General features: G+C 37.8%; 2 protein-coding genes across 3 annotated transcripts in view; both read left to right on the forward strand.

Annotated features, from left to right (window-relative positions):
• The window catches only part of LOC147168211 (teneurin-2-like), a 277180-nt gene that overhangs the window by 61167 nt on the left and 188173 nt on the right, over positions 1-27840 (forward strand). The window contains exons 1-5 of one of the 2 annotated variants that reach the window (XM_086085534.1): positions 1931-2038; positions 2401-2714; positions 19853-19894; positions 20015-20047; positions 21613-21906. In XM_086085534.1, coding sequence (XP_085941660.1) covers positions 2498-2714; positions 19853-19894; positions 20015-20047; positions 21613-21906 — 586 coding nt within the window. In that variant the 5' untranslated portion in view covers positions 1931-2038; positions 2401-2497. Of the gene's footprint in view, positions 1-1930; positions 2039-2400; positions 2715-19852; positions 19895-20014; positions 20048-21612; positions 21907-27840 lie in introns of those variants that run through there. The other variant, XM_086085533.1, reaches the window with a different exon arrangement.
• LOC147168212 (uncharacterized) overlaps positions 25193-27840 on the forward strand; it is a 10450-nt gene continuing 7802 nt past the window's right edge. Inside the window, exons 1-3 of the mRNA XM_086085538.1 lie at positions 25193-26930; positions 27509-27652; positions 27744-27840. The exon at positions 27744-27840 is cut by the window's right edge and continues 66 nt beyond it. The gene's annotated coding sequence lies outside the window, so the exon portion shown is untranslated. The remainder of the gene's footprint in view (positions 26931-27508; positions 27653-27743) is intronic.

The raw sequence follows: 27840 nt of genomic DNA on the forward strand, positions 1-27840 counted from the left end.
TTTACTATTCAACAATGATGAACATTTACTACCACCAAAATTAATAAATAAAATGATACAAATATTAAAAAAAATAAAAAAGAGAGAGAGAGAGCGTACCGAAAATTGGTACCGTTGAGTACCGGGTATTGATTCCCAGGTACCGAGTAATGGAACAGGACTGGTTTAAATGTGATAGGCACCAATCCCTAGTCATAGCACTTCTCTTTGTCTTCAAAGACCATGGCAGTCGAGCCAACTGTCATTTTCATATTAAATTTGACAGATCTTTCCAACCTGTCCTAGCAAGTTTTTGAAAACATGATTCTTTCTTACCTTAATTACACACACACATACATAATCACACAAAGTTATATATATATTTGTTTTCCATTATGTGCACAATGCCAGCCAGTGTCCCCACTATATCCCTCTCTGTTTCCTCACTCTCCATTCAAGTTACACACACATTAAGGTTGAACTCCTAATAGCTTGTGTGATGGGTACCGGAGCATAATGAGCTCTTTATGATACTTAAATCCTACTGTTAATCAATGCACATAGCAGGGCACTTTTCCATACTACCTACTAAGCATTTTAAAATGAGCCCTCATTGAAAGGATTGACTCTTATTCTAGAACACCCCCCCCCCCCCCCTGTCCCCCCAAAACAACACCCACCCTCAATCTTCTTCAAGCCGTCCTGGCATGTAATTAGTCACATCACTCTTTCACAATCCAATTAAAGCTAATTTTTGGAAAGCTCTTGCCTGCTCTGATATTGACAAATACTCTCCATATTGTTGTGACTTGTGAAAATGTAATGTGTTGCTGTAATGCAGTGGGTGGACCAGAAGTCCTTTAACCTCAAGCAAGCCAAACCAAGCCAGTCTATTTATTACCTTAAATACCCGATACAGGCAGCTGCTAGGGGCATTGCTGTCAATTACTGCTGGTTGTTGTATTGTTGCACTTTGATCTTTGGCTGCTAATGCACTACATTGCTTCAGGCTCTTGCTCTCGTATCATGCTGTGTTAGCATCACAATGTATAAACAGTGTCCACATGTAGCCTATATGTGAATGCATTTAAAGAAAACTGGCTGATTGTGATGCGATAACAATAAACAGCTATGGCGTGAGAGGCAACGTGTCTCTATGTTCATGTTTATTTGTGTTGAAAGTTCTTGTTTGACTGTGTCAAATTCATGAAACAAATGTTTGTATGCATAGGTGGTGGATCCATCATGTGGTTGTAAATTTGTGTGTGTATGAGTGTTTGTGGAGTTTGTGTGACATCTCTGTCTGGTGGTGTTTGATTATCCCTTACAGCCTCAGAGGGAGTGGGATTCATTCTCACTGCGATAATGAGGGAGAGACTAGCAATGCCCTAAAGTCATTTCTCCCATTTGTATATCCTTCCTGTTGCATCTATCTACTTTTCAGTCCTTCCCCTTTTACTCTTTTGTAATCATCATCATCTTTATTCCATTTTCATGCTGTTATTGTCATGTTCCTTTATTTCTTTGACCCCCTTTGGTCATCATTAGTCTCCCTTTCATGTGTATGTGATCATGCAGGGCTGACGCCAGCTGGTGAATTTATGGATTTGAATTCTGGCTTAATATTTTACTCAAGCCATACAGTAAATCACCATCATATTTATTGCATGTTTGTAATGTTGGACACTCCTTCAGCACTGATGGACTGTCCGCCAGTCCGTCACTGACGGACGCCCGTTTTGCTGACGAATGACAAGAAATTGACAGATTAAGCACTGACGGAAGTGGGTTTTTGTTCGGCATCAGTGAGTCAAGTACCAATTGACCTCTCTGTTAGAAAGCCCACACTGTTGACCTATTAGTAGTTGTTGGTATTTGATTCATTGATTGAGTTTTCTGTGTACATTTGAGATTTCCTACACTGTGTGCGGCCATTGAATACATCTCAAGTCTCGTGTTTCCTGTGCTTCTCTCCAGCAGCTAGCATTCGCTCGTGCCATAAAATCTTCAGTTATAGATTGCCTGTAACCCCACGTTTCTTGTGTGTAGATGCGAAAAGGTGAATTTAATCACTTAGAATGCCCATGTCAAGTGTTTATTGTACAGTACACTATAGCATATGCTAGTTTTTGATAGTTACTAGTTTTGGCTAGTATGCTAACTAGTTTAATGATATGTTTCATGTGAATTTGAATTGTTTATACTCAAGTTGATAAAAAAAAAAGAGACCAGGGCCGTGACAAATGATGGACTGGCAACTTTTGGTAAAATGCCCTCCTCTGCTTTTTTTCTGGTGGACAGAATGTCAATTTAGCACACTTACTTTTACTGAACTTTTACTATAGATTCCTGTGAGAAAACAAAACAAAAACAATTGGGTCATAATTTAATACATCCAATCCCTTTATTTCAATTGTCCAGGTCCCGAAGTGGAGATAAACTCTAGTGCGGCCAACTAAGAGTCATATACCTGCCTCCAACATCAGCTGCAGAAACTTCCCTTCCCGTCCGCATCATCATGGATCTAAAGGACCGAAGGCAGCACTCCCTAACCTGTTCCAAGGACCCCGCTTACAACACCTCATCCCTTGAAGCAGAGGAGTGTCGCGTGCCGACCCAGAAGTCGTACAGCTCCAGCGAGACACTCAAAGCTTTCGAGCATGAACAGAGGCTGCACTACAGCGGCTGTGTGACCGATCTTGTTCACCATGAGGCTGATGAGTACCCAAGACAAGGTGAGTCTTTGGGACAAATCATTTTGGTGATTATTCACACTCAGCTGGACATGGCACACTGCATGTAAAAAGAGAAAAGAGAATGACACTCAACAGGGTGCAGAATTTCACTAAGACCAAACAATCTTTTTTTTGGGGGGGGGGTTGGCCTTCTGCATATAATGGTATTTATTTTGTCATTCCATATACATAATGCATCCTTTCCTCAGTGGCTTAATTCTTACTACAAATTGCACTGATGTTCAAGTTGTATCAAGTGAAGTCAATACACACATAATGAAAGAAGTTCTAGGGATGGGCAAGTACCGAGACTAGGTATCGGTGTCGGGGCGATACCAGGACATATTTTAAGGTATCGGTACTTGTGTATGGCTGCTCTCATGTGGGCATTTTACGACAGCAACTAGAAATGAGAAGAATACAGATTTGCGATTATTTTATGCAATTTAAGGAAAAATGCTGTATTGTTCTTTATTCTTTAAAAGCATCTGTCATTGTTTTTTGGAGGGACATTTTATGTATCGGAAGTACTCATGGTATCGATGACTACTCAAGTGTCGGCTACTCATATTGGTATCGGTATCCAATATCCCTGGAAGGAGCTGAAACTGGAGAAATAAGTGCAAATTGTACAACACAGATATTGCTTATTACAGAAGCACTTCAAGTCTATCGCTTCACCTTAACATATTTTGGCCAATTTTAAGGATCTCCAGAGTTCTAGAATGTACTTGAAAACAAATGATTTTTAAGACACAGAAAGTGCGGAATTAAACAAATCAAAACAAAACAATAGAAAGCCCTTTAAAAGCTTGTATATAGCCAACTTAAATTCCAATTTCTTTCTTAGAGCCTTGTCAATATTGTCGGATTAAACATTTTGAAAATTTGTTTGACTGTATGTATGTAGTAGCCTCATGGAAAATGAATTCAGGTTGGCAGTATACAGTACAAATGATTTGCCTGTTGAGCTAAGTCCATTTCATTTCATTTAACTCTTGTTTTTTATTTCTTATTATTAGTATCGTGTGGCAACCTATTACTGTAATCACTCAGTGTAATTGTTGCAAGAGAGAGCAAACGTAGACATTTGGCACTGGTGGTCTTGTCATGATGAACTTCTGTGTCCCCTGGTAAGTTAGCCGATAGGTCATTGTTAAAGGGCATGCCACCACTCTTCCGCATGTCTTTAAAATCATATGTGTCTACGCATGTGCACATGCACCAACATGAAACAGGCAGTATAAGTATTGATCCATGACTGGTGAAAGGAGTCAGACTCAATTAGATTGATCTGTGCAAAGCTTTTTGTTTTTTGAGAAGAAGATGGTGCGAGCAATGAAATCTGTTTGTTATTCGTCATATGCATTTGTAACAGCAAAGGAAAGGTGAATATAAAAACAACACTGACATTTTGCTCTGTGGACGCAAAAGTACCACAAGAAAAAAAAAAGATTGATTGGCATCATGGATAAAAGACTGAAAATCAGTGGTGTGTGTCAGTCAGACATACTTCACTGCTGCACCGGGCTGACATCGCACCAGGCGATAGCTGGTCAATACCGAAGTCCTCTCAGCCTATCAGCTCTGTCAAAAGCCCAGAGTCACAGATGCATCGTGGGAAGTGTGGCCACAGGAGACCAACAGTGTTGCAGCACCATAAGGACTGTGACACCACAGGATGGGAGAGCTCAGTAGACAGAAAATGAGGAATAGTGGGAGAGACAAAGTGAGAAAATCAGCAGCTGAATAATTTAGAATTAGACCCATAGCGGTCAAAAATCAAATAGCTTTTTTATCATCTTAAGTAGCATCATCTTGCTTTGGAAATATATATATATATATATATATATATATATATATATATATATATATATATATATATATATATATATATATACTTGGTACAGTAGCTAGCTGTGGAGACCATAGATCTATTAACTATAGAGCACGTCGTGTGTTTGGCTCCATTAAGTTCATGTGGATTGGTTTGTTACAAACAGACATGCAGCTATGATACAAGCCACCTGTCTATCAGGCTCTATGTATATGCAGTATATCTATGGCGATGGCCTTTTACCACAAATGGTTTCTTTTTCAAAATTATTGCGTAACATTTAAAAATGTCTTGCACACCTTGACAACTTGATGCACTGTTGGCATTTGAACTAAAAGAGGAGAAAAAAACTTAAAACAACATTAGTTTTCGTTAACTAAAATAACGCAGCACTCTGTTTCTCTTCTTGAGTCACTAGCAAACAGTCCCACCCCAAACACAAGAGAACACAGATTTTAACCACCATGTCCATTTTTTTTGAAAGATACTATAATTGAATCGACTACCACTGTGAACCCAAATGTTGTGTTCTAGACAGTTTACCAACTGACAGCAAAAACAAACAAAACAAAGGAAGATATGTTCACCTCCCCAACTCAAGGAATGAGTTTCCACAATGGTAATTATTTCCAACAAAGCTTTAATGCAGGACTAAAATAGTGGTTATGGTAACATTATAGAAATGCTCATAAGTCACGATTGAATCATGATTTAAAAATAAAATAAAAATAATAGTACTACACACAGCTAGAGCCTACAGTATGTTGTAAAGAGCTTGAGGATGTCAAGCAGGATACATTGTTTTTCTCTGACTATATTTTAGTGTATTCTTCCGCTTACAGCACTTTCACTGAGCCAAATTCATCATAAAATTCCAACATAAACATTCAAATGCGTGACCTTGAGATACATGGGATTTAAACTACAGCAATATAAGATTTGTTTTCACTTTCAAATCAATAAGGAAATCATTGAACCAAAGTTGAATGAAGAATGTAAGAAAAATGTAAATCCAAAAAGTGTGATTTTTGCTTAAAACCCACACTTCTCCACAAGCATCACAATTTCTTTCAATTTCCCTGAGAAGCTCATCAACACTGATGTGTCAAGTATCTAAGCAAGGTTTTATACGTCTTGCCAAGTTATTCAAGCATCATTCATGTCACTGGCATGATGGAAAAGCAAACACCTCTGCAGGTTGGCCTGAGAAGACTTTGTTGTGCTTCCTCTGTCTATCTTTGGATTGCATTTAGAAGACGTCCCAAATCCCGCCAGAGCAACAACAGCTGCCACTCATCACGCTACCTCTTGAGTCATGATTAAGCCTTTAACAACTTTTAAGCACTTCTTAGCAAGAGTGTTTAGAACAGCTGTATTGTAGAAACTTCAAATTTGTTGGCCATACATGTGGTACGTGCCGTACAGTTCTATCGCTGTAAAGTCTTCTGATTTGCTCTCTCATAGTTGTTCATTTTAGCAAAAGGCTTATTTTAGGTCTGCCTTCGACACAGTATAGCCATATGTGTTTATATATTGAAAGAATCTGGAAGTACTGCATATAGAATTTGAATTGAATATGAAATTAGTGTGCATTCACTCAAGCTGAAGCGTCTCCGTGTCCATGCAGACTAGTCCACCCAGACAACTGATGATCAAATAGAATACAACGCAGCTGCACGCTATTAAAAATAAATGGAGAAGAGATTAGCTACAATTCATCCCCTCTTCCCTCTTTGTCTTCTGCTGGCATTTGGTGCCTCTGCCAGCTGCTGATGCTCTAAAGCGTCCCGTAGCTACAGCAATTGAGCAGAGGAGTCACAAAAAAGTATCCTGGTGCTCATTCCTCTCCTGCACACCCGCTGACTGCATTTGTTCTTTGATCGACAGGATATTGGACGTATAGCATTCTTCAAGCCATTTTTCCACAAAGTCAGTACAGTTTAAAAGGCTAGTCTTGCTTGTGATATGGGCATGTAGGAGACAATTGTGCCAGGAAATACCACAATAACCAGTGTTGGTGTCACCTGCGGTGGTGCACATTAATTCTTGACACACTTTATAACTTTTAATAATTAGTATGTTTACATGCAGTCAATAACTTTTAAAACCCGACTATTCTGGGTTTTGAAAGAACGTGTGCAAAACCCCAACTATGCTCATATTCGAGTTTTTAAAAACCAGAATGAGACCCCTGGGTTGATCCTTTCGTAACCGGAATCCTTGTTAATAAAAACATATTTAGAATACCTCCACTGAATACTCGCTAAACAAGCCTCATTTGAATAGATTGATTTCTCCGCTGAGCATTTACGTTATTTTCTGTCTCTACGACGAGAATGCCACAGTGTGTATCTATACAACCATATATATATTGTCCATCTTTTTGGTGTGCAACCAAATACTCAAACAGAGGTAAACAAACATGACAACACAGCAGAGAACCACACTTTTGGAGTGAGGAAACCGACTACTTTATTAAAGCTGCACTTTGTAACAATTTGCCAAAAAATATCTTTACAATAGCCTTTTTATTTGACCATTTATGTCATTGACATTTGACATTTTTTAATTAGTAGATTAACACCTTAGCTGTTCATAATGAGAACTCCTGCAAGCCTCTGGCCAATAGTTTTTTGGATTTGGTTTAGAATTTTCCGCCCTCTGTCTGCAGATGTGACATCATGTGCGCATTGTGTACATGAAAAAGAAAAAAAATGCAGTTTAATTTTCTGACCACAGGTGGCAGTTGCGATTCTAGATTAAATTGTCTGCGTTCAGTAGCTTTAAGCGTGGTGAGTGACATCAAAATAATGTATTTTATTGAACGTAGAGTTTAAAGCGGAAATGAGGTATACTTGCGTAATGACGTTATCCGTACTTTGCTTGTATGTAGGAGTAACTCTTTCTGCTCATGCATATAAACGGGTTATCCTGTATGTTTCAGAAACCGGAATTATGACCTTAACCCAAATATTGACTGCATAACTATGTTTACTTGCAGGCAATAACCCTTTTAAAACCTGAAAATTGGCAATATTCCGGTTTTGAAAACCCAAATAAGACCCCTGAGTTACCCCTTTTATAACCCGAATTCTTGTGCATATAAACGCATTCGGAATACCTCGATCGATCGGAGCATTGTTTTTTTTTATTTTCTTCTTTGTCTTCTTTTCTTCTTCTTTACTTATTTGATTCAGGAATCTTGGTCTATGTAGTCACGACTTGTATGTGCAGCTCCGTCCTACTCGCTAAAGGAGCCTTCCTTGAATACATCGGTTTCTCCGCTATGTTTTCACGTTATTTTGTGTCTCTACAGTGAAAACGCCACAGTTTGTGCCTATATACACATACAGTACATTTTAAAATATATAAGTCTCTGCTTCTGGCGTGTAACCCCCTGAAAATACTCAAGCCGGTGTCAACAGACATGGCGCTTGCAGCAAAGAACCACACATCTGGAGCGAGGAGGAAACCGACTACTTTATTTAGCGTGGTGAGTGACATAAATATAATGTCTTTTATTGAACGTATAGTAAGTTAAAAGGGGAAATGACGTTACTTACGTAATTACATTGTCCGTGCATCGCGGTCGAACGGAATATTCCATTTAGCCATTCTCGTATTTGGTTTTAATTGTGTTTCATAGTTTGACAGCTCATCTTTTGTTTTGCCCTCAACCAGCTTTGGGGATCCAAGTCTCATACAGTACATGGACAGGGCATGGTCTGGTCTAGTCTTTAATTTAAACAAACAGCAGTAATTGGCTGAGCAACAATCAACTTCCTTCTCTGTCATACATGTCAGTTGATGTCAATTGCACATTTCAAGGTAAATACAATTAATTATTGAGGAACAAAATCTTAATGCTAATGCCATTAACATAGAAGACTACAAGCTCACACATATGCAAATATTGGGTAAGAAAAAGACAATTGACGAAAGGCACACTAATGTGTGCTTTTCTTAGAGTAAAAATAAATTATCACCAAACTATGCTGATTGCATGATTGAGTTAATCTATGTTTACTGTGTAATGACCCTTTTTGACTCTGCTTTGGCAGCCTTTGATAAATGAGGCAGATTGTAAATGTCACTGTTATCAAGTGCCCCCCCCCCCCCCACCCCCGTTCGGCTGAGTCACTTGTCTTCAAAGCTATAATTAAAGTTGTTCCCCTGCCACAGAATTTGTGTGTATGTGTATGTGTTTGGATATATGTCACATTTCTTATGCATAAGTCACTTTTGATACTCGTTATGCCCTTGCCTCAGTCACACAAATTATACCTATGCCAATGATTTGTGGCCCGACTGATGTTGCCATGTGTCACATTTCACTGCGATTGTGCTTCTGCTGGATGTTATTGATTCAAGGGGAAATACTCCACATTACGTTCAGGATTTGTTTGACCTGAGATCAGGCTAGCCCATAAGTATGTTTTCTATACCAATCTGAATCAGGGATGTATCATGAGGAGTATGTACAAATACAGGTATTATCTTTACTTGTTGTTTTTTCTCCCTGGGGAGTGAAAAACAAACTCAATTCGATATCGAAAACATAACCACATTTATTATCGATGTGTGCTTTCACAGCCATCACTACATGCTATGTGTATCATTGAATATATGTATCTGCTAGCTTTTAATGATTGATGGCAAGATCATAAACATGTTATTGAAGCATTCCATTTTGTAGTTTACATTGAAATCAACAATTTATAGACTGTTTAGTAGGGATGTAACAACAGCAATATTGTAATATCGCAATATTATCGTTGTTATGTCATGATATTAAAAGCAGCACATTTGTTAAAAAAAAGTTGATTTGTTGATTTCCATTTGTGTAGTTGTAGCACCTTCTGGGAGCTAGTTTTTTAGTGTCATTTAATTTTCACAAGGCATGTTTTGGCCCTTCTATGTTTAAAATCCACGCTAATGGTCTGATAAAGGGGAACGTAATATGCTTGTGAACCGAGTCAATATGTGGAGGAACTCAATGTGTGCATGCATTAGCAAGTAAGTGCCTCAATATTAAATGTTATTAGAGATTGTAGGTTATTTACATGCATTGCTGTTATGTACATAAGCACAATATTGTGTGTGATTTTTAGTATGAGCTCTTTTTTTTTTTTTTACAATATTGTGACCTTTTTTTAATATCGCCAACCGTCGCACAATATCGTTCTAATTATCGTATAGTGACCTTCATATTGTGATATTCTATCGTGATGTTTGGAAATCGTTACATCCCTACTGTTTCTTAAAAATAACCCCTTCATTGAGAAGTCATCTGCTCTGTATGTCCATGATCCAATTGTTGGTTTATTAATTATAACATAATTAATAAAGAATACCCGGATGTTATTCTTACTGCGAGCTTCCTGGTTCTGATGCATTGCCGTAATTGTGTACCACGTGACTAGATGTTTTATAATTATGAGTAATATATCAAAGAAGTATCATTTGAAATTATACATGGGATTTATCCATTTTAGGATTATATTGAAAAAAAAAGCTCTGAAAAGACACTGATGTGAGTTGCAGGTTTTGATCAGATTCGCCTGAAATTGTGGTACATCTATAAAAAAATTATTTGAATGTATAGCAATTCATATTTAATGTATACTAATTTATTTATTTATAATATTGTAAATTGCAGTTGTTAAACTAAATTGTTTAAAAAAGGACTCGATTTAATTAAGTTAACTTTACACGTTAAAGATTTATTATTATTTACGCTCATAAAAGGGGAGAAATACTGTACTTACAACGTGATGCTGGTGGGGGGCAGCAATGCACATGCTGTGCCGCAAATGAAAGAAGAAAGAAGAAGAATAAATGTGATGCTTGTCAAGGCGCTATCTGTGACCCCTGCACAATCTGTGACCCGCATGCGCAGAAGATCGGCCATCTTGGATCGCTAACTACGGCAACCACACTAGAACAAAATACCTTTATATGCCTGTGCGATCGTGCACGTTCGTAAAAACATGATACAACATGAAAACAAATATTTTTGCATTTTAAAGTAACTAACTAAGTAACTTTTAATCCTATACATTTTATAAATGATAGTGAGTCTACATTGTTATACTTTACAGCAAGGGTCTTTTTTGCCCCAAGATCTGCTTTTCAAGCAGCCAACCTATTGCGATCTACGTCATTTTATTTTTTATTTTTTTGCGACCGTAAATTAAATTAAAATTAGCACGTCACGGCACGCTACCACTACCCCAACCCATTTGTTCCTTGAAGTACGAAATGTATCTTGGGATATTTTCTCAGCCAAGCCTTCACCAAGCAACAACCGATGGATCCTTGGTTTAAGCTAGTGGTCTTCGCTTATGCATACTTTCGATTGGAACAGTACTTGGGCTGCCATTGATGACGTCTCATGAAATCAAAAGGACGTAAGAAAGGTTTTTAACCGATGTATGTTGTAGAAACACATTTTGAAACATCAAGATAGTAGTACAAATTAATTGGAAGCTAGTCACATCATAAAACTGCGATGAATTACGGAAATACGGCAGCGAGATATGCGTGCTTGGGAAGTACATTCTTGAGACCGGGCTTACCAAGACCCTACTTGTTGCGTCACAAGAACATACTCCGTGTTCTTAATATTGCGAAACGGACATGGAAAACAGGCTGCATAGGGGTACTCGAGGACCGCGGTTGAGAACCACTGATCTAAAGTGTTGAAAATAGCTTGCTCTCTTTGATGAGCCCCATGTTAACGATTGAACATGTATGCCGTTTTTGGGGTGACCTGAAAAGTGATGATTTTGGAGGTACGAGGGCTCTGCCTGAATGCCCGTTTTCATTTATCAGTAGTATTACAAACAATACTTTGAACTGTACAGTAGATTTCTGATACTTGGGGGGGATATGTTCATTTTAAATGCCCAGTAAAACTAAGGTACATTTACTTGGACCAATACATTAATAACAACAACAACAAAATCTCATAAGATTTGAATTTAAGAGCTGATTGAGACATTCTCCAAAGGTTTTCCTCATAACCTTAATCCCTTCACAAGTTCTAACATAAAATAGCTATGGCATTTGGCTGGTGCTTTTAGGCATTCATGTTTTCTTTTGTGGCAGTCAGTCACTTGATACACTTTTAGTGGCACCAGACATTAAAATGAACAAGAAATTGTTTCCCCCCAGAGCCTGGGAATGAGGATCTTGCGCAAGAATTAGCTGTTCCCAGTATTGTCCTCTTCTGTATGGCAATGTCGGTTGTTGTTCCTGGTATCTGCTAGAGCCATCCACTGCCCCCATTGCTTCAATCACTACTAACGCCGCTGATCTGTCCACCGTCCACATTTCCTCTCGCTATTCCTTCAGTCTGTGATATTTCTCCATCTTTTCGGGTTCCTTTTTCCGGATGTTGCTCTATCACGACTGCTGTCTTCTGATGTTTATCCACCACCACTATGTCAGGCTGGGTGGCTAAGTATTGTATACATTATTATTCAGTTAAAATTAATTGACTATTACACTAATAGACAATAGTTAACCTGTGTCCTGCTGAGGGATTAGAGGTGTTTCACTGCTCAACGTTATATTCTTCAATAACAAGGCCTCCTACAGAATCATATTACATCGTCATGTCCTGTCATGTCTTGTACCAACCAGACTGCTGTCCTCTGGGCAGGGGCAGAGCGAATCAAGGACTGGTGACATTTCTCGCTCCTATATTAGGCACCTCGTTAGTAGGTGCAAGAGCCCCTGTGGGTTCTATGGCCACCAAATGATCAAATGTCACTTGGGATGTGTGGGAGGCATGTCACCATGACACACCATTAGGACAATATTCCTTAAGCTGTTCAATTGTGTCATTAAGAAGATACACTGCTATGCTATCTCTAAACGATTTGATGGCACAGGTGGAATTAACATTTACCTAAAATGTCTCAAGATATTTGTTTACATCTGTCTGTGAAAATGCATGTTTACAATTCAAATGTCAAATGAGACAGTCAGCGCCTGCAAACTAGAAAATAGAAATCAGAAAATAATCCACAATTGTGAGCGATAAGACTGTCCGATCATGACAGAATCTCAGATAAGACCATTTAACAGACAGTTTAGGACATACCCAAAGAACCTGTGAATCTGTATAACGTGTTCTGAGTTAAGAGAATGTCAGGGAGTCACAATGGCCCCTGTAATTCATATCATTGTATTATGAGGTAACTAAATGGCCTAATTAAGTTGATATAGAGTATATTCCCAAGCCCTACTGTCAGATAATGACATTCATATTGATGAGTCTGCAGAGCCGTGATAAAGAGCATCCAACATATTCATTCCAAACTATCTGCACATGACAGCTCCATAGTAGATGGTGCCAAGACAATGTTAAAGTAATTGCAAATGAGTTATGGGTATGTTAAAACAATTGTTTCAGTCTGCATTTGCTGATTTGGTCCAATTAGTGGCAGCACAGCAAGCTATTACCTGCGCATCATTACAATGTAAAGTCAGCAAGCAGACAGTTGCTTTATCTTGGGGGCACAAACAACATTAGCATCCATTTGGTGTTGTTTACTTCTGGCACATGACAAGTTCAGTAATCACTGTGGTAGTTTTTTTTTTTGATCATCTCAAACTCTGAAGGAGAAACACTTCTAACTACCTGTCAAGCTGTTAAATACTGCAGTCTCTTACTGTTAACAACAATTACAGCTAAGTCGCCATGCACTTTTATGCAAGTTAAGAACAATTAAAAACGTGTTAAAAAAACACTTGAAAACATGCATGACACAGATGTTCGGTCTTGTTGGAAGTCTCCACTCTTCTGCTTCTTTTCCACTGCACCGTATCTACTCAGCACTGTCATCACCATGCTATACTAACATTTGAAAGTACATTGATGGTGATTACAATAAACATAAATTTTAGGGTTAGCTTTCCCTGTTAATGTTAACCTTAGCCAATGGTGGGAAAGTTCATTTTCTACGAGTTCAAAGTTCAGCTCACAAAAAAAAAAAATAGTTCCGTTTTTTTTTTTTTACTGAGTTCATTGGTCAAAAAATGAACTAGTTCATAGTTGTTGTTTTTTGTTTCTTTACTTACACTTTAAATATAACTTAAAAATAAAACAGTTGGAAAGTAATATAAGAAATTAGAAGAAGTTTGCATTTGAGCTCTGTTAGTACAAATTGTTTTTCATAGCTTGGGAAAAAATTAGGCCTTTGAGTAGTGTTATCTTACCTGTGTGTATGTGTTTCCAAATTATTTTTGTGTGAAAAGCCGTTATTTGAAGGAATAGCACTCCCGAAATTGATGCTAAATGAGTTCCGCCATCGACGTCGGCATTAGCGCTCGCAATATTTTATAAACTAAGTTTGTTTTGTATATGTATATGTAAATATACATTGTTTTATTTCTTCTTGTGTGTTACCCTTTGGGACAGCAGAATTTGCTATACAAGCAACACAGCAATACTGTGAGTTACATTGGGCAAGCTAACTTTGCATTTTGATGAGGTATGTGCCTTGTGACCATTCGTCTCCGCTGGGTTGCCAGATAAAGACATTTCCCGCCTAATTAAGGCCCATGGTGTATTTACTCTGGTTTCCTAACAAGAGAAAACCTGGCAACCTGGAGTCAAAAAATGAACAGTGTTCAAAGGCGTTCATTTGCCCCAGAATGAGCTGATTCACACAAACGTTCACGAAGCAAAAATGTGCTACGTTCAGTTCACATTCACCCAAAATATGAAAGAGTTCATGAACTTTTGTTCATTGAAATTGTTCAGGTACAACATTGACGTTAGCTGTGGATGTTGCAGTAGTGTACTGCACACTTTCCATTTTGCTGCACCGGTCCAATGTTCTAACTTCTTACCTTGGCCACATACCAAGAAGTAGATGCAGTCCTCCTCCATTGTTGTTCTTTGTTAGTGTTTCTTGTTCTCACTGATGCGTTCGATGCAGCTTGGTTTTCAAAGTTTCCATTGATACACTTTGAAGTGGTTCAGCAACTGTGCCAAATTGAGGCAAACTAAGCCATTTGGATTTGAGCCATTAAAACCAGGCACCATTATCGTTGTATGTTATATTTAGAATATAATATTTTTACATACAGTTCTTGCACTGAATCTCATTACAAAGTAGAGTGTAAACTTTTTTTTTTCATGAGCACCCTTAGATTTGGTTCAATCACATTCTCATCCATTATGTTGTATGTAACCTCATAACCAGTAAAGTATGGAGATAATTGTATTGTGTTGTGTGAGGATGTTTGATGATAATAGCTGAACAAATTCCCCACATATGCTATTCTTTCAGATAACAATGACCTTGAGCCCTCGGGGTAAAATGTGTATTCTAGTCAAAGCAAAATGATTCTGTTACTCTCTTCCTCAGTGATTGGGTGCTTTCATTAGATACTCTGTCGTCCATCACGAAGTTTGTCCCTGTCGTTCTCTGGCTGTCTCTTCTGTCTACGCTGCTCTCCATAAGCAGGCATTTCACTGCCTCATTTTATGATCTCTTTATATCATGGGCTCACCTCACATTTTTTCCCCTGCATATCCTGATAGTCTGAACGAAGCCAACTCATTTTTACATAGGACACAAAGTGAATTCAATGGCCACATTTATAAAAAATTGCTTCTCAAATTCATACAATTATCTCTATAGCCCCTTTTTGCATGTTTACATATTTATTTTCTGGAACAAACAGGAACAAAGAGGGTGCACTTTAGAAGCAGCCATTTACATAAACATTTGCTTGAGACAGACCACTGTCTGATGGAGGCTGAATAGCGATCATAAGATTTGCGTGTATGCGCGTGCACGTGTGAGTGCTATCTGCAGTCTTAATGAGCCTCAAGCTGTGAGTGACTGGATCCATCAAGAGAGCAAACGAACAATTTCAACAAGCAAGCGAAGGGTCAGTGGCGTTAGAAGCAGGCGCATTAAGTGGTGTCTCTCCTGTTTTGGATCAAAGACGCTCACCTCATCTTCACCTAAATAATTACATTTTGTAAAAAGACAAATTGCACTGAGATCTTTGTTTACTTTTGGCATTTGAATGACATTATTTATCAATTAACCTGCTAATGGCATCACCATGAATAAATAGCTCAGCTCAGTGAATGTCTATCTAACATGCATGATAAATATTATTCCAAACAAGTACAGTCTGTTCTTTACTCCAATCGGAATTGTACTTTTGAATCAAAACAAATTATTTAAAAACATGTATTTCCATAATATTTCCCATTAAAATCACTTTCATTTTAATACTGACATTCTGTGCCTGATTTCCGTGCCCAGTTTGTGCAAAGCGCAGTCTAACTAGTTGGAATTTCCCTTCTTTTGGTATTTTTTGGGGAGTTTGCATTTTGTGCTATTGTGGGAGGGAACACAGCCGACTCAATTGAAGAGGCTCCCCTCATTATCTCATTCACTTTAATCCATTTTCACTCAAGCAACCCCCTTTGTTCCCGGCTGTTTTACTGGATTTTTTACTGATTTTGCAAGGCCCGCAGAATATTGTGTTCTATTGCTATACAAACATGGAACCTACCAAAAGAAAGATTAGCGTCTCTTCTTTCATGAGGAAAAAAAGTGTATTTGTATCTGTTTCTGTTTTGTTGCAATTAGCATTAGAATATAGCTAAGTTTAATCATTCTTCACAAACCTGTTGAAAACACTGGTAAAAAGAGCTTGTTGCAACATGGCCCTCTTATACTCTTATACTCTGCTGCCACCCGCTGGCCGTTTTTTGTAATAAGTATCATTGCTTTAAGTGATCTCTTCACGTCAGAAGCTGTATCAAATCCTTGTGTATGCTCTAGCACAAACAAAACATAATAATACGTATAAATATGTTTTTAGGAATGAAGGACAAAGTATTAGAAAAATGTATTTATACGTTTTTGGGTTTGAATTAGTTACATTATTTGACTTCAGTCCAAAGAGAGGTGCACAGTCTATACGAAGGAAGGGCTTGCTGGAGTCGATGCAGGAGACAGGCGAGTGCAAAGTGCATTTATAGTTATAGGAATTGCAAGCAGATCTCCACTTGCGGATGATGTGACGTGGGCAATTGCAGACACCTTCACCACTGATTGTGTGTTAATTTATTGTCACTTCACTCCTCTGTCTTAAAGAAATTTTAGTCTGCACCTCCTCACTTAAGTGCTCAATTATTCTATGCCATTTGCAAGACCATTGTAAAGAAAAGTTCAGTTTTGTCATAAATGTGAACTGATGGTAAAACGTGACAATTGGCTCCAAGTGAAAATGGACAGTAATCACTTCAAAAGCAGGCATTTTTCCCAGAAAAAGTAACTACCATTAAAACACATTATTTCTGCTATTCTCTGCTTTGTTGTTGGGGCACCTTTTAAGACCAGTGCCATTTACTTTCTGATTTTTGTCCCCTAGGAAGAAGCAAATCAGTTCAGTAAGTGTGCAATCAAGAAAAAAAATCAGAATGTGCTGTAAACCGCCAAAGCTCAAAATGCATTGGTGGCGCTTGACCCACACTATTGGTTCTAGAAAAAAGCAACATAATTGCAATTATTAAGGACCACCATTGATTGAAAAATTCAATCGTGTGGAGTGAGCGTAAAGTTACAGCAGACAGACTTTGCCTGTCAAACTGCTAACAAGCACACATTATTTTTTAATGACAAGCAGTACCATCCCACAAAAGTGCCTACTCACAAACAATTACACGTGTACACACGCACACAGACACAACAAATTACACACATTTGCGACCACACACTTCCATAATGACTTTTATCAGGGGAAGTACATTTAGGGTAATGGATGACTGCAAACTACGGCAGAGTATCAAACTAATGCATCCATCCCCATGTGTAACTTATTTTTCTGAGATATAATATGTGAAGCATGAACCCCAAATGATGAGAGGCATTACTTTATAGAGGCCCTCTGTGGCTTCCAGGCACACAACAGCCTTAATTCCTTGAAAAACATATGTGACATTTAGGAAATTCTGTTTTTCCACACAATTTTAGTCTCTTCTATCAATGTTCCCCCCTAGATCGCCTACCCTTCATAATCACTACAAATAATGCAAAAAAGAAAAAGAAAAGGCATTGTCTGTATTACAAATTATTACTCTAGTGTAAAGTCATTACATTTCCCGCTATAGTCATTGCATTTACAACTATTTACACACTAATTTACTGTAACTGCATTGCCACAATTTTAATTAAGTTTAAACATTGATGTTAAATGGCCAAAACATAGGAGCAGCACAAATGTAATGGCAAATACCTCCAAGACAGTATATGCAGTAGCAGAAATTACATCTTCAAAATGTGAACATTCATTATGTGCACAAACCGCCAACAATTTTTAGCTGTTCCTAGTAAGGACACCCACATTTTTATTTAACCGTAAAATATAATATGCTTGAGAGTGATGTATAATATGGTCATGACTCATCATACACCCAAAACGTACGGTCAATGTAACTGTAGATTTGCGTACAGTACCAGGCCAAATCCTCTTGGGTCTCTTCCCTCCATTGTGCAGGGAATAAGAATGTTGCAAGCATTATAGGACCACTGACATTTCTATTTTTGTGAGTTTCTTCTTTTGGGAAAATTGTTGCTAGAGGGGTCAGAAAAGTACGACAGCATATAAGGGCCATGCATAAAAATATATATTTTTAGAGGGTGGGGGCAATATTCCGAGAAAATAACTCGCAAATTTACCACTTTATAAAGTGCCAAATTTGCTAATTTATAAAGTGACAGATTTGCGAGAAAAAAACCCAGAAGTTTACAAGAAATACACGTAGCGTACTACTCGGATGTTTGTGCCATTACTTTTCGGTCGGGTTTTCAAATGAGGGGATAATAATTGCTTTAGCAGAGATTAACCATTTGATATTAGGCATTTACTCTTTGACATTAAAATAAAATATTAAAATGTATATTTACCTTTACACTTATGTTTCCAGATTTACACATTCATACATTTGGGTATTTTTTTGTACAAGTAGCAATAGTAGTAATTTGATGTGTCAAATCTGCTGCTCTCATTCACTTGCATTTACCAAAAGTATGCTAGCTTCTGATTGGTTAGTGTTAGTCAGTTGATAGGAGATCAGGAAGGGGTGTCTCTCTAGCTGCCGTGTATGACGAGTAAAGTTATATATATATATATATATATATATATATATATATATATATATATATATATATATATATGAGTATATATATATATATATATATATATATATATATATATATATATATATATATATGTATATCAGTATATATATATACGTGGCCCTAATATGCCGTTGTAGAAAAGTGACTAAATATAGCTAACATATCATTAATTTGGCAACACTGGAGACACAAGCCATACGCCCACATGTGCACACACAAAATAAAAGCACAGCTTTCATCAAAATAAAAGCGCTGCATGTTTTACATTTTATTTTGACATCATGGTCCCTGTAAGGGTCAGTCAGAGACTGTTACTGGGCCGGATGAGGCCCCCGGCCTTACTTTGCCTAGAATTGGCATATGGTCTCTGCAGCAAATTACAATACACATTTATGAATACAACAGCTTTGTCAGGAAATTTACCTTTGCGGAAGATACGTTTAGTTTGGTTGACACTGCACTGTATCTATTTAATCATGTTTTTCACATTGATTTTGTCGGTCATTTGTAGATTTGTTTGTCATGTTTTGACTCCCTGACTTCACTGCATTGGCATACTTTATAAAGGTCTTTTTTTAGTTCTTTGTTTGTGCAGGTGTACCTGTGGCCCAATATAACACCCTATATACAATTGCAATATGGTGTGAATGAGAAAGACATTGATCTGATTAAAATGTGGCACAACATTGCCCCTCCACATTTGTCATAATATCAAGTAACAAACATGTTATTGGGTTTCTGGTTATGAACTAAGTGAGATAGATTTTCATGTCTGTTGCAGACTCTCGCACCAATCCATCTTTCTTTGACTTCATGTAGATTGCTGTAGCACGGGACTAGGCCTACCACTCATGGGATTACAAAGTGATTGGATGTTTCATGTGTAATCACTGCTTGTGGGATGTTAATTGTGTGGATTGACAGCCTGGGTGATGTAGCGGTAGATAAGTGTGGCAAAATGCACAGCGTGAAATAGAGGGAAAACACTTTCTTTGCCATGTATCTACTGTCATTGCAGCTGGGTTTTTGAAAAATGTTTTTTTTGTAGAATAGTTATTCGATGGAGAATGTTACATTCCTTATGCTGGCTTTTTTGTCTTGCTTTACTCTCTCAGGCCTGCTGGAGTTTTCTCCCGTCTTTCGATACTTCATCTCAGGTAGGGTGACAACAACAAGAACGACTAGGATATAGATCTTGTACTTAGAGAATAGAATTGTAGTAAAAGAGCTTTCCACTTTTAGTAAATAAATAGTTTGTCTTTTTTTTTTCTTTTAAGTGGGAGGAAATCATCTGAAGAAGAAGACCACTGGTAATATTCACTGATGTATTGCTTAGTTTGCTTCAGTGCAGTTGGTTAGAAGCTCAGCTAGCTCTAGCTAATGTAGATGTAATTTTAGTTACCGTGGCTGTGTATAGAAAAAAGTTCATTTTACCACTCCAAGTTTCCCGAGAGGGCCTCACTCTCCAAGTGTCTTTCTAACTTCTTCAGTCTCGCCCAGCTTTTAAAGTGGAAGTCAACCTTAAACATTTCTTGATAGTATGTTATATGTGACCTCACTAGTCTAAACATGACATTCTGATTAATATTACATTTGTGGAATAAGAGTTATCAGGCAAAATCCAGCCATTTTTATCCATCTCAGGGGGCGACCATTTTGCCACTTGCTGTCGACTGAAGATGACTTTAATGTTGCTCAGGGCTCCTGCAATGACCAATCACAGCTCACCTGTTTTCTGAAGCTGAGCTGTGATCGGTAGTTACCTGAGACCTGAGCAACATCGATGTCATCTTCAGTCGACAGCAAGTGGCAAAATGGCCGCCCCCTGAGATGGATAAAAACGGCTGGATTTTGCTGCTTAACTCATATTCCACTATCGCAATATTAACCAGATTACCATATTTAGACCAGTGGGGCTGCATAGAACATATTATTTTCAAAAATATTTTGGGGTTGACTTCCCCTTTAAAGAGCAGATGAGGAGATCAAGCAGTTGAATTCTATCACTAATTCTCCTCCTGATTGCTCCTGATGAGTCACAGTTGACCGAGTCACGCAGCTGTGTGATTCTCAGCGCGCTCATTCATATAGTACGCCACCGCCACGGCAGCTCCTTGTCGCCAGCCTCGTCCCACTTCTCTTTCGCCTTCCTCACAAACTGCTAATGAAGTGAAACGCACTGTTTTTCACTCTACTCCAACAGCTGATCGTGAGAGATTGCATCCACAATACTCTTTTAATTACTATAAAGGATAAATTGGTTGAGCATGCCTTTTCCCTTAATTGCTTTTTCTTCAGCTCAGATTTAATTGGGCTGCAGTACTTTGCTATTGATCTCCTTTGATGTGCTCTAATTTGGATAATTTTATATATTTATTTTAGGTGAGACAAGTCAGTTTGTCTGGCGTGGGAGGGTGAGGTGGGGACATTATTATGCAACTCGTCTGCTACTACTGCTGCAAAGTGCATTTTATTCCGTTATTCCGGTTCCGGAAATTTCTGGGTGAGTTGTTCTGACCAAAACACTTTGATCAACATTTTTTGAATGCAAATGAGGAGACTTAAAGTGAGGCACCAACACTATGTAAGATGCTCACAACACGCCTGCAGGCCACCACATACCGTTTTCCTTCCAGCAGCTCTTTGTAGTTTGTGACTGGTTCATGCTGTGTCATCACTCTTCTCCTGAGTGCATCAACAATAGCCACCTCCTCCATAGTTTTATAATTAGTTTGCCTCTCTGCGTGTGATTGTAGATTTGTATGCTGGTCGGCGTGTTTGTTTGTGTAAGCACTTGTCTAAATGGCTCCATTTACCACTTTTACTGCAGTCATTCCTTCACTCCACCTGTGTAACTGCTGTGTCTCACTCGTAGGGGGGAACTTTACCCTGGCTGAACTGGGAGTGTGCGAGCAAACACCTGCTCCTCATCCCGCCGCTGTCCCCTACTGTCCCGAACTGGGCCTCCTCCAAAGGGGCTATTCCCTCAGCGCCGGCTCCGACGCCGACTCGGATCCAGATGGCCCCCTGTCACCGGACAGAGCCATCCAGCTTTGGGCCGGTGGGGGAAGGGTCAAGTCCCGTCGCAGCTCCGGAGTGTCCAGTCACGAGAACTCTGCTTTGACCCTCACCGACTCCGAGAATGACAACAAGTCTGACGACGAATCTGGTAGGACTCGTAGATGGGTTTTCGAGACAACATGCAGACATCATCAGATGAAAACCTGATCAGAGAACACTTAAAGGAAAAAAAAATATATATATATGCCAAACGCTTTAAATAGACATCCCAGTAGACCGACAATAACAGAACAAAGCAAGCATCAGTATGTAATATGTAAATACTTTATTAGGTTCAATTAGAAACAATCCAGTATGATTTAGCACCAGAACTAGATCAACAATTCTTCATTCGACATTTCTACAAACACCGTCTGAGAAGGAAGTCTTGATTTAACATGTTAGAATTGCACTACATCACACCATTTATTCTTTAAGTACAGTACTTTGCAAACTTTGTGGGCTCTATTAGATTTGTTGCTTTAGTATTTCTAAATTAACCATATATTGTATAACTAGATTTATAATTTGTGGAGTACCTCACCCAGTGCTTAACTATTAACACAAGGAAAATAAATTGGAGCGTGTTTCAGACTCCTTGGACCATTTTATTGATTCCTTGGCTGAAAAACAATAAATACTAGGGATGTTCAATACCACTTTTTTCAGACTGATACGCAACTCAAGTAGTCACCAGTGCCGATACCACATACTTTTGATACATACAATTTCCACAAAAACAATGACATATCATTTTAAAGAAAGACCTGTATATCCCAATATTTTATTCTTCCCTAAAATGTAATTTAAACAAAAAGTAATGGACATTTTCTATATATCATTTTCCATTTGTTCATAAAATGCACATTTTGTATAGAACACTCAATAAAATTATTTTAAATAAACAAATACATTCTTAAAGGGTTACCTGACTCATTAAACCATTTTCAGCAGTAAAAAGTTAATATTTTGTCCAGAATTAATTTGATAACTTCATTATTTTTTATACTTTTAAAAATACATTTTTTCACTTGCTGTCGACTGAAGATGACATCACCTCTGTTGAGGAAGTCGCTAACGACCAATCATGGTTCACTTGTTTTCTGAGTTTGGTCAGCAAACTGAGCCATGATTGGCCATTACCTACATCCTCAGCACAGGTGACGTCATCTTCAGTCAACAGTAAGTGGAAAAAATATATATTTTTAAAGGTATTAATTGTACATGCAAAGTAATGAAGTTATCAAATTAATTCTGGGCAAAATATTATTTTTTTACTGCTGAAAATGGCTCAATGAGTCAAGTATCCTTTTAATGGGCATCTGTCAGACATTGTGTGTTCCTTATGTTGCAGATCATAAAATGAGAGTAGTTGTCACGAGTACAGAGACCTTGAATAAGACCTGGTATCGGACCAATACCGATATCTGGTATCGGCACTCACTCATCCCATCATCCTTTTGTCGAAATCCTTACCATATTTTTGAAATCATTCTGCAAGCTGAGTCTCTGCTTTAAATGTTTAATGCATGTTTACAAAACGACTGCTGTGGATAAATATGTGGCCTAAAACATTTGCACAGTACTGTGCAAAAGATTGAAGGGAATGTATTTTATGATATTTCATTTTTTATCAAGCTTCTGCTATAATCTCATTGAATTTCACAGGTTTGCCAGTTCTGCAGCAGAACATTTTTTTCCCCTCCACACACAGGCTTCATGTCGCCGCATGGTGTGATTTTGCATTACACTGTTATGCTATCAGATGTACCAGATGAACCGTCAGTATCTAGTCAGTATCATACTGGAAAACCTTCTAATACCCGTTCAACCAATGCAGATCAACCTTTCAACCGCAGATCCGTCATTCCCCAATAAGTAATTATTGTGTTTTGTCTTGCATTGTCACAACTCTCAAATCTGATACCAGGCAGGCTATGGGTTGACATTTGCAGGTTTTCTTGCAAAGCAGTATTAGGCTGGCGTTTGAAGGAATGGTGAAACTGTGTACCCAGGTTATGAGCTTTGTTCAAAAACTTTATATTGCCTTTCACAAAGTGCAGCCTTGATATGATATAAAAGTGCAATTGATTTGATGCTTGCTATTTCTGTTGCGTTACCCTTCATCCTTACGCTCAGATTTTCACAACTCACATTTTTGTGAGCCAAAACATAATTTTGTATTTTTAGAAGAAAACTAAAATTGAGTGTTTTTGTGTTGTTTCCCAGGAGTGTAAGTCTTAGTGCTTCCCGGAGGGAATCATCTTCTACCAGCAACTTTGTTTATTGCAAAGATCCAATTTCCTTGTTAATCCTCAAGTAGTCATAAACCGCCACGTGAGATTCTCAGATGTGTCAATAGAGGTTAATGAAAAGCGGAGAGAAGAAGCAAACAACAACCTAATTAATTACATTTTCATCATCCGCCTGAACAGATGTGCTTAAACCTTTGTCTGACTGCTGGGCCTCGAAACCTGAGACTTGTGTCAACCGATCAAACTGCTCAACAGCCATTAAACACACCGTGACACACCTTACCTTCGATGCACCTCTCATCCCAAAGTTAGATAATTGGTTTGTGGTTAATTACCAAACTAATCTCACAACCACAATATTTGCTTGCAGACGCCGCCCACGCTTTCTCTGTCTAAGCCTGTTGAGGCTTTTAAAATTAGGGTTTTAATATGGCAGTAAATTATGATGATCATCTGCTAGCCTTATGATGTGAGTGTTTTATTGTTGTGATGAAATCTGCTTTTTCTTTTACTTCAAAAGTAGGGATGAGAGAAATAATTGATTCTTAGATCTATCGTGATGCAGATGTGAACAGTTCTGAATCAATTCATCTTCCTATAATCGAATATGAAATTACATGGTAGAATAAAAAATATACTGTATGTGCTTTTGTCGTTTCTAAAGGGGTGAATTAATAGTAAGTCTAATTATGTTGTAACTGTCTCTCAAGTAATTTTCAATACATTAATATAGATGTTTCAGTACAATAAAAGCTAATATAATGAGACATGTCTCATGATAGAGCCAAATGCACATTTTCATTTCCTCAGCACTTTGCAAAATGTTGTCATCAAACGTTACATTCTAATCAGAGATCAAATGTTTCTCAGAATTTGAAATGGTTCATATTACCATTGCATTTATTATTACTGCTATATATAGTGTAATGTGTTGTGCAGTTTGCAGTCCATTAAAGGAACAATAGATACAGTAATGCATAAAGGTTACACTTTGGTTAGTATTGTCATGTTCTAAATACACTTTATTTTTTTTTATGTATACAAACATAAATTCTTGTTACTCTGTGTTGATTTTGTTAATTTAAGTAAATTTTTGTTAAGTTAATTTCTGTTGGTCCCTTGCAATATATATGTGTGTGTTTGTGTGTGTGTGTGTGTGTGTGTGTGTGTGTGTGTGTGTGTGTGTGTTTGCCTTTGTGTATTATGAGGACATGTCACCTGAATACACGCAACACTGCGAGGACATTTTGAATTATGAGGACACAGCCCATGTCCTCATAATTCATTCAATGCAGAAGTGCTTCTAGGGCTGTAGAAGGCTTAAATCCAAAGTTTTAGCCAATGTCCTTGTAAACCATAATTACATGAATTTGTGTATTTTTGTGTATTTGATGACGCCCCCTGTAGGAAGGTCCTCGTAATGCACCACTTCATGAATTATTCACACCAGTGTATATTTCACAGCATTTGATTGGCTGACCGTCACCTGTCCCCACAATTACGCACATGTCCCCATAATTCCGTTTTTTCTCAAAATGTTGTGTATTGTGAATGTTTGTCTGTAGACGCAGAGCCTTTTTTTTTTTTGCAGCCACCAATTCCTAAGTAGATAAATTAAATAATGAAATACACTATGACATTTAATTATATATTTCAGCATTTAATTCTTGCAGTGGTTGTTTATTTGAAAATATACAATGGTTAACAGCTGTTTATCACATCACTTTGAACAGCTGGAGGCAGAGACAGAGAAACTGTCAGTGCCGTATATTGATTCATCATTTAACATCCCACCCTGCCTTTACAATGTAACATCTTTCTGTACACCAGTGGCCAAATGTTTTGAGAATGACATTGATTTTCTAAAAATCTCCAGTGCTGACTTATTATTATTGTTTTTTTATGATGGCAATTTGCATGTACTCCAGAATGTTATAGTGATTAGATGAATTGCAAAGTCCCTATTTGCCATGAAAATTAAAGTAATTTCCTTTAGTGACCTTACAAACTTTAAGTGAAGAAGGCTTCAGGGCACCCAAGAAAATCCAGCAAATGCCAGGACTATCTCCCAAAGTTGATTCAGCTGCGGGATAAGGACATCACCACCAGTGTAGAGCTTGCTCAGGAATGGCAGTAAGCAGGTATGAGTGCATCTACACCCATGGTGAGGGAGTAAGACTTTTGGAGGATGGCCTGGTGTGACCAGTGAAAAGGGGATTCCATAAATACAGACCAAAATAAGAAAAAAAGAGTTGAAGTTATTTTCTCTGATTAACCCCCTTTCCAAATGTTTGGGGCATCCGGAAAAATGCTTGTCTGGAGAAGAAAAGGAAAGCATCATGTGACCATTCATTTGCAGGGTTGCTTCTCAGCCAAGGAATTGGGCTCGCTCACAATTTTGCCAAAAAACACATGCATCCATTACTAAAGTATAGTACTAAAACATCCTCGGACAGCAACTGTATGACAGCAGCAAGGTTATTTTATTTACTAAAGCAAAAAAACATTTTCGTTAATGAAAAAAAAAACCTTTTTAAAAAACTGAAACTGAAATCACATTTTATGATTACAAAATGATCTATAATTCTAGCAATAATATCCTTTGTTTTCGTCTGTGGTAATTCATTTAATATATGAGCCTTTGGGGTTCATTTTAAATGTGATCTATTTTTTTTTATTGACACTGTAAATCATAGAACAATAGTCACTCTTATCAACAAAGTTCATAATCCAACGACTGAACCAATTTGTTGATTTGAACGGGATTTATTATATTGCCCTGAGTACGGAAGTGACGTCATCTAGCAGCCCCGATAGAGAACCGCCCCCGGCTCTATTTACTTCACGAGATGTGATGGCGTGTAGCTGTGCTAATGAGGTAGGTTTGAAGCTCGAATTTTTCCTGTTGTTGTTGGTCGCTTGTGTACATTGCTCCCTCTTTCGCGAAAATGATTTATAATGCAAGTCCAGTGTAAGTGCAGCTAAGCTTACGTTAGCATACCTAACCATCTGTTGATTATGATGGATGCAGCTAATTATTTAGAATTGCTACGCTTCTGTTAGCGACGGTTAGCATAGCAGAGCTAACCGTCTGTTGAGTAAGATGAATGCTAATTGCAATTTTTAAGAGGAAAGCAATAACAGGCTGGTTTTTGATGTGAAAATATACAATGGCTTAGTATTACCAGTACAGTATAAATGAAGTATTGGTAAATTGCTGCATTTGTGTTTACTTAAATTTGTTCTTTCAATAGAAATATTTCAGTAAAGTCTGTTAGTGTTCATTACATTTAATTTATGCAAATATTTAGCAGAGCTGTGCTATCCACTGTATTTTATTTTCGTTGGCACATTTACTGCACACTGCACAGGCTATTATGGTACACTGAAAGTCAACTTCAAGACATCTGCACCAAGTTACCTATCAAACTGATTGAAACTCATTTTTTTCTATAGCTTTAGATCATTATCTTCAGTGAGACATGTCAGTCATGAGGCCACAGAGGGCAAAAGTTAAACCCAAAGAAGAGGTAGCATACTTTTCATCCTTAGGTAAAGACAAGAATGGCTTCACCATAAAATATATTAATTAATTCAAAGGTGAGTATTGGTAAAATATTCTTTAGTATGGGTCTAGTTTTCATTATTGTTATAATGAAATATTTCTGTTGTATCCTTTTTTCTTTGTAAGGTCGAGGAGTGTTCAGTTCCTGCTCCTTTCAGAAGAGAGACTTTCCTACTGAATATCGAGGAGAAGTTCTAAGCAAACAGGAACGTGAAAACAGGCT

The sequence above is a fragment of the Leptonotus elevatus genome, chromosome 9, assembly GCF_054856555.1.
Source record: "Leptonotus elevatus isolate MCC_2025b chromosome 9, RoL_Lele_1.0, whole genome shotgun sequence".
Classification (NCBI taxonomy): Eukaryota; Metazoa; Chordata; class Actinopteri; order Syngnathiformes; family Syngnathidae; genus Leptonotus; species Leptonotus elevatus.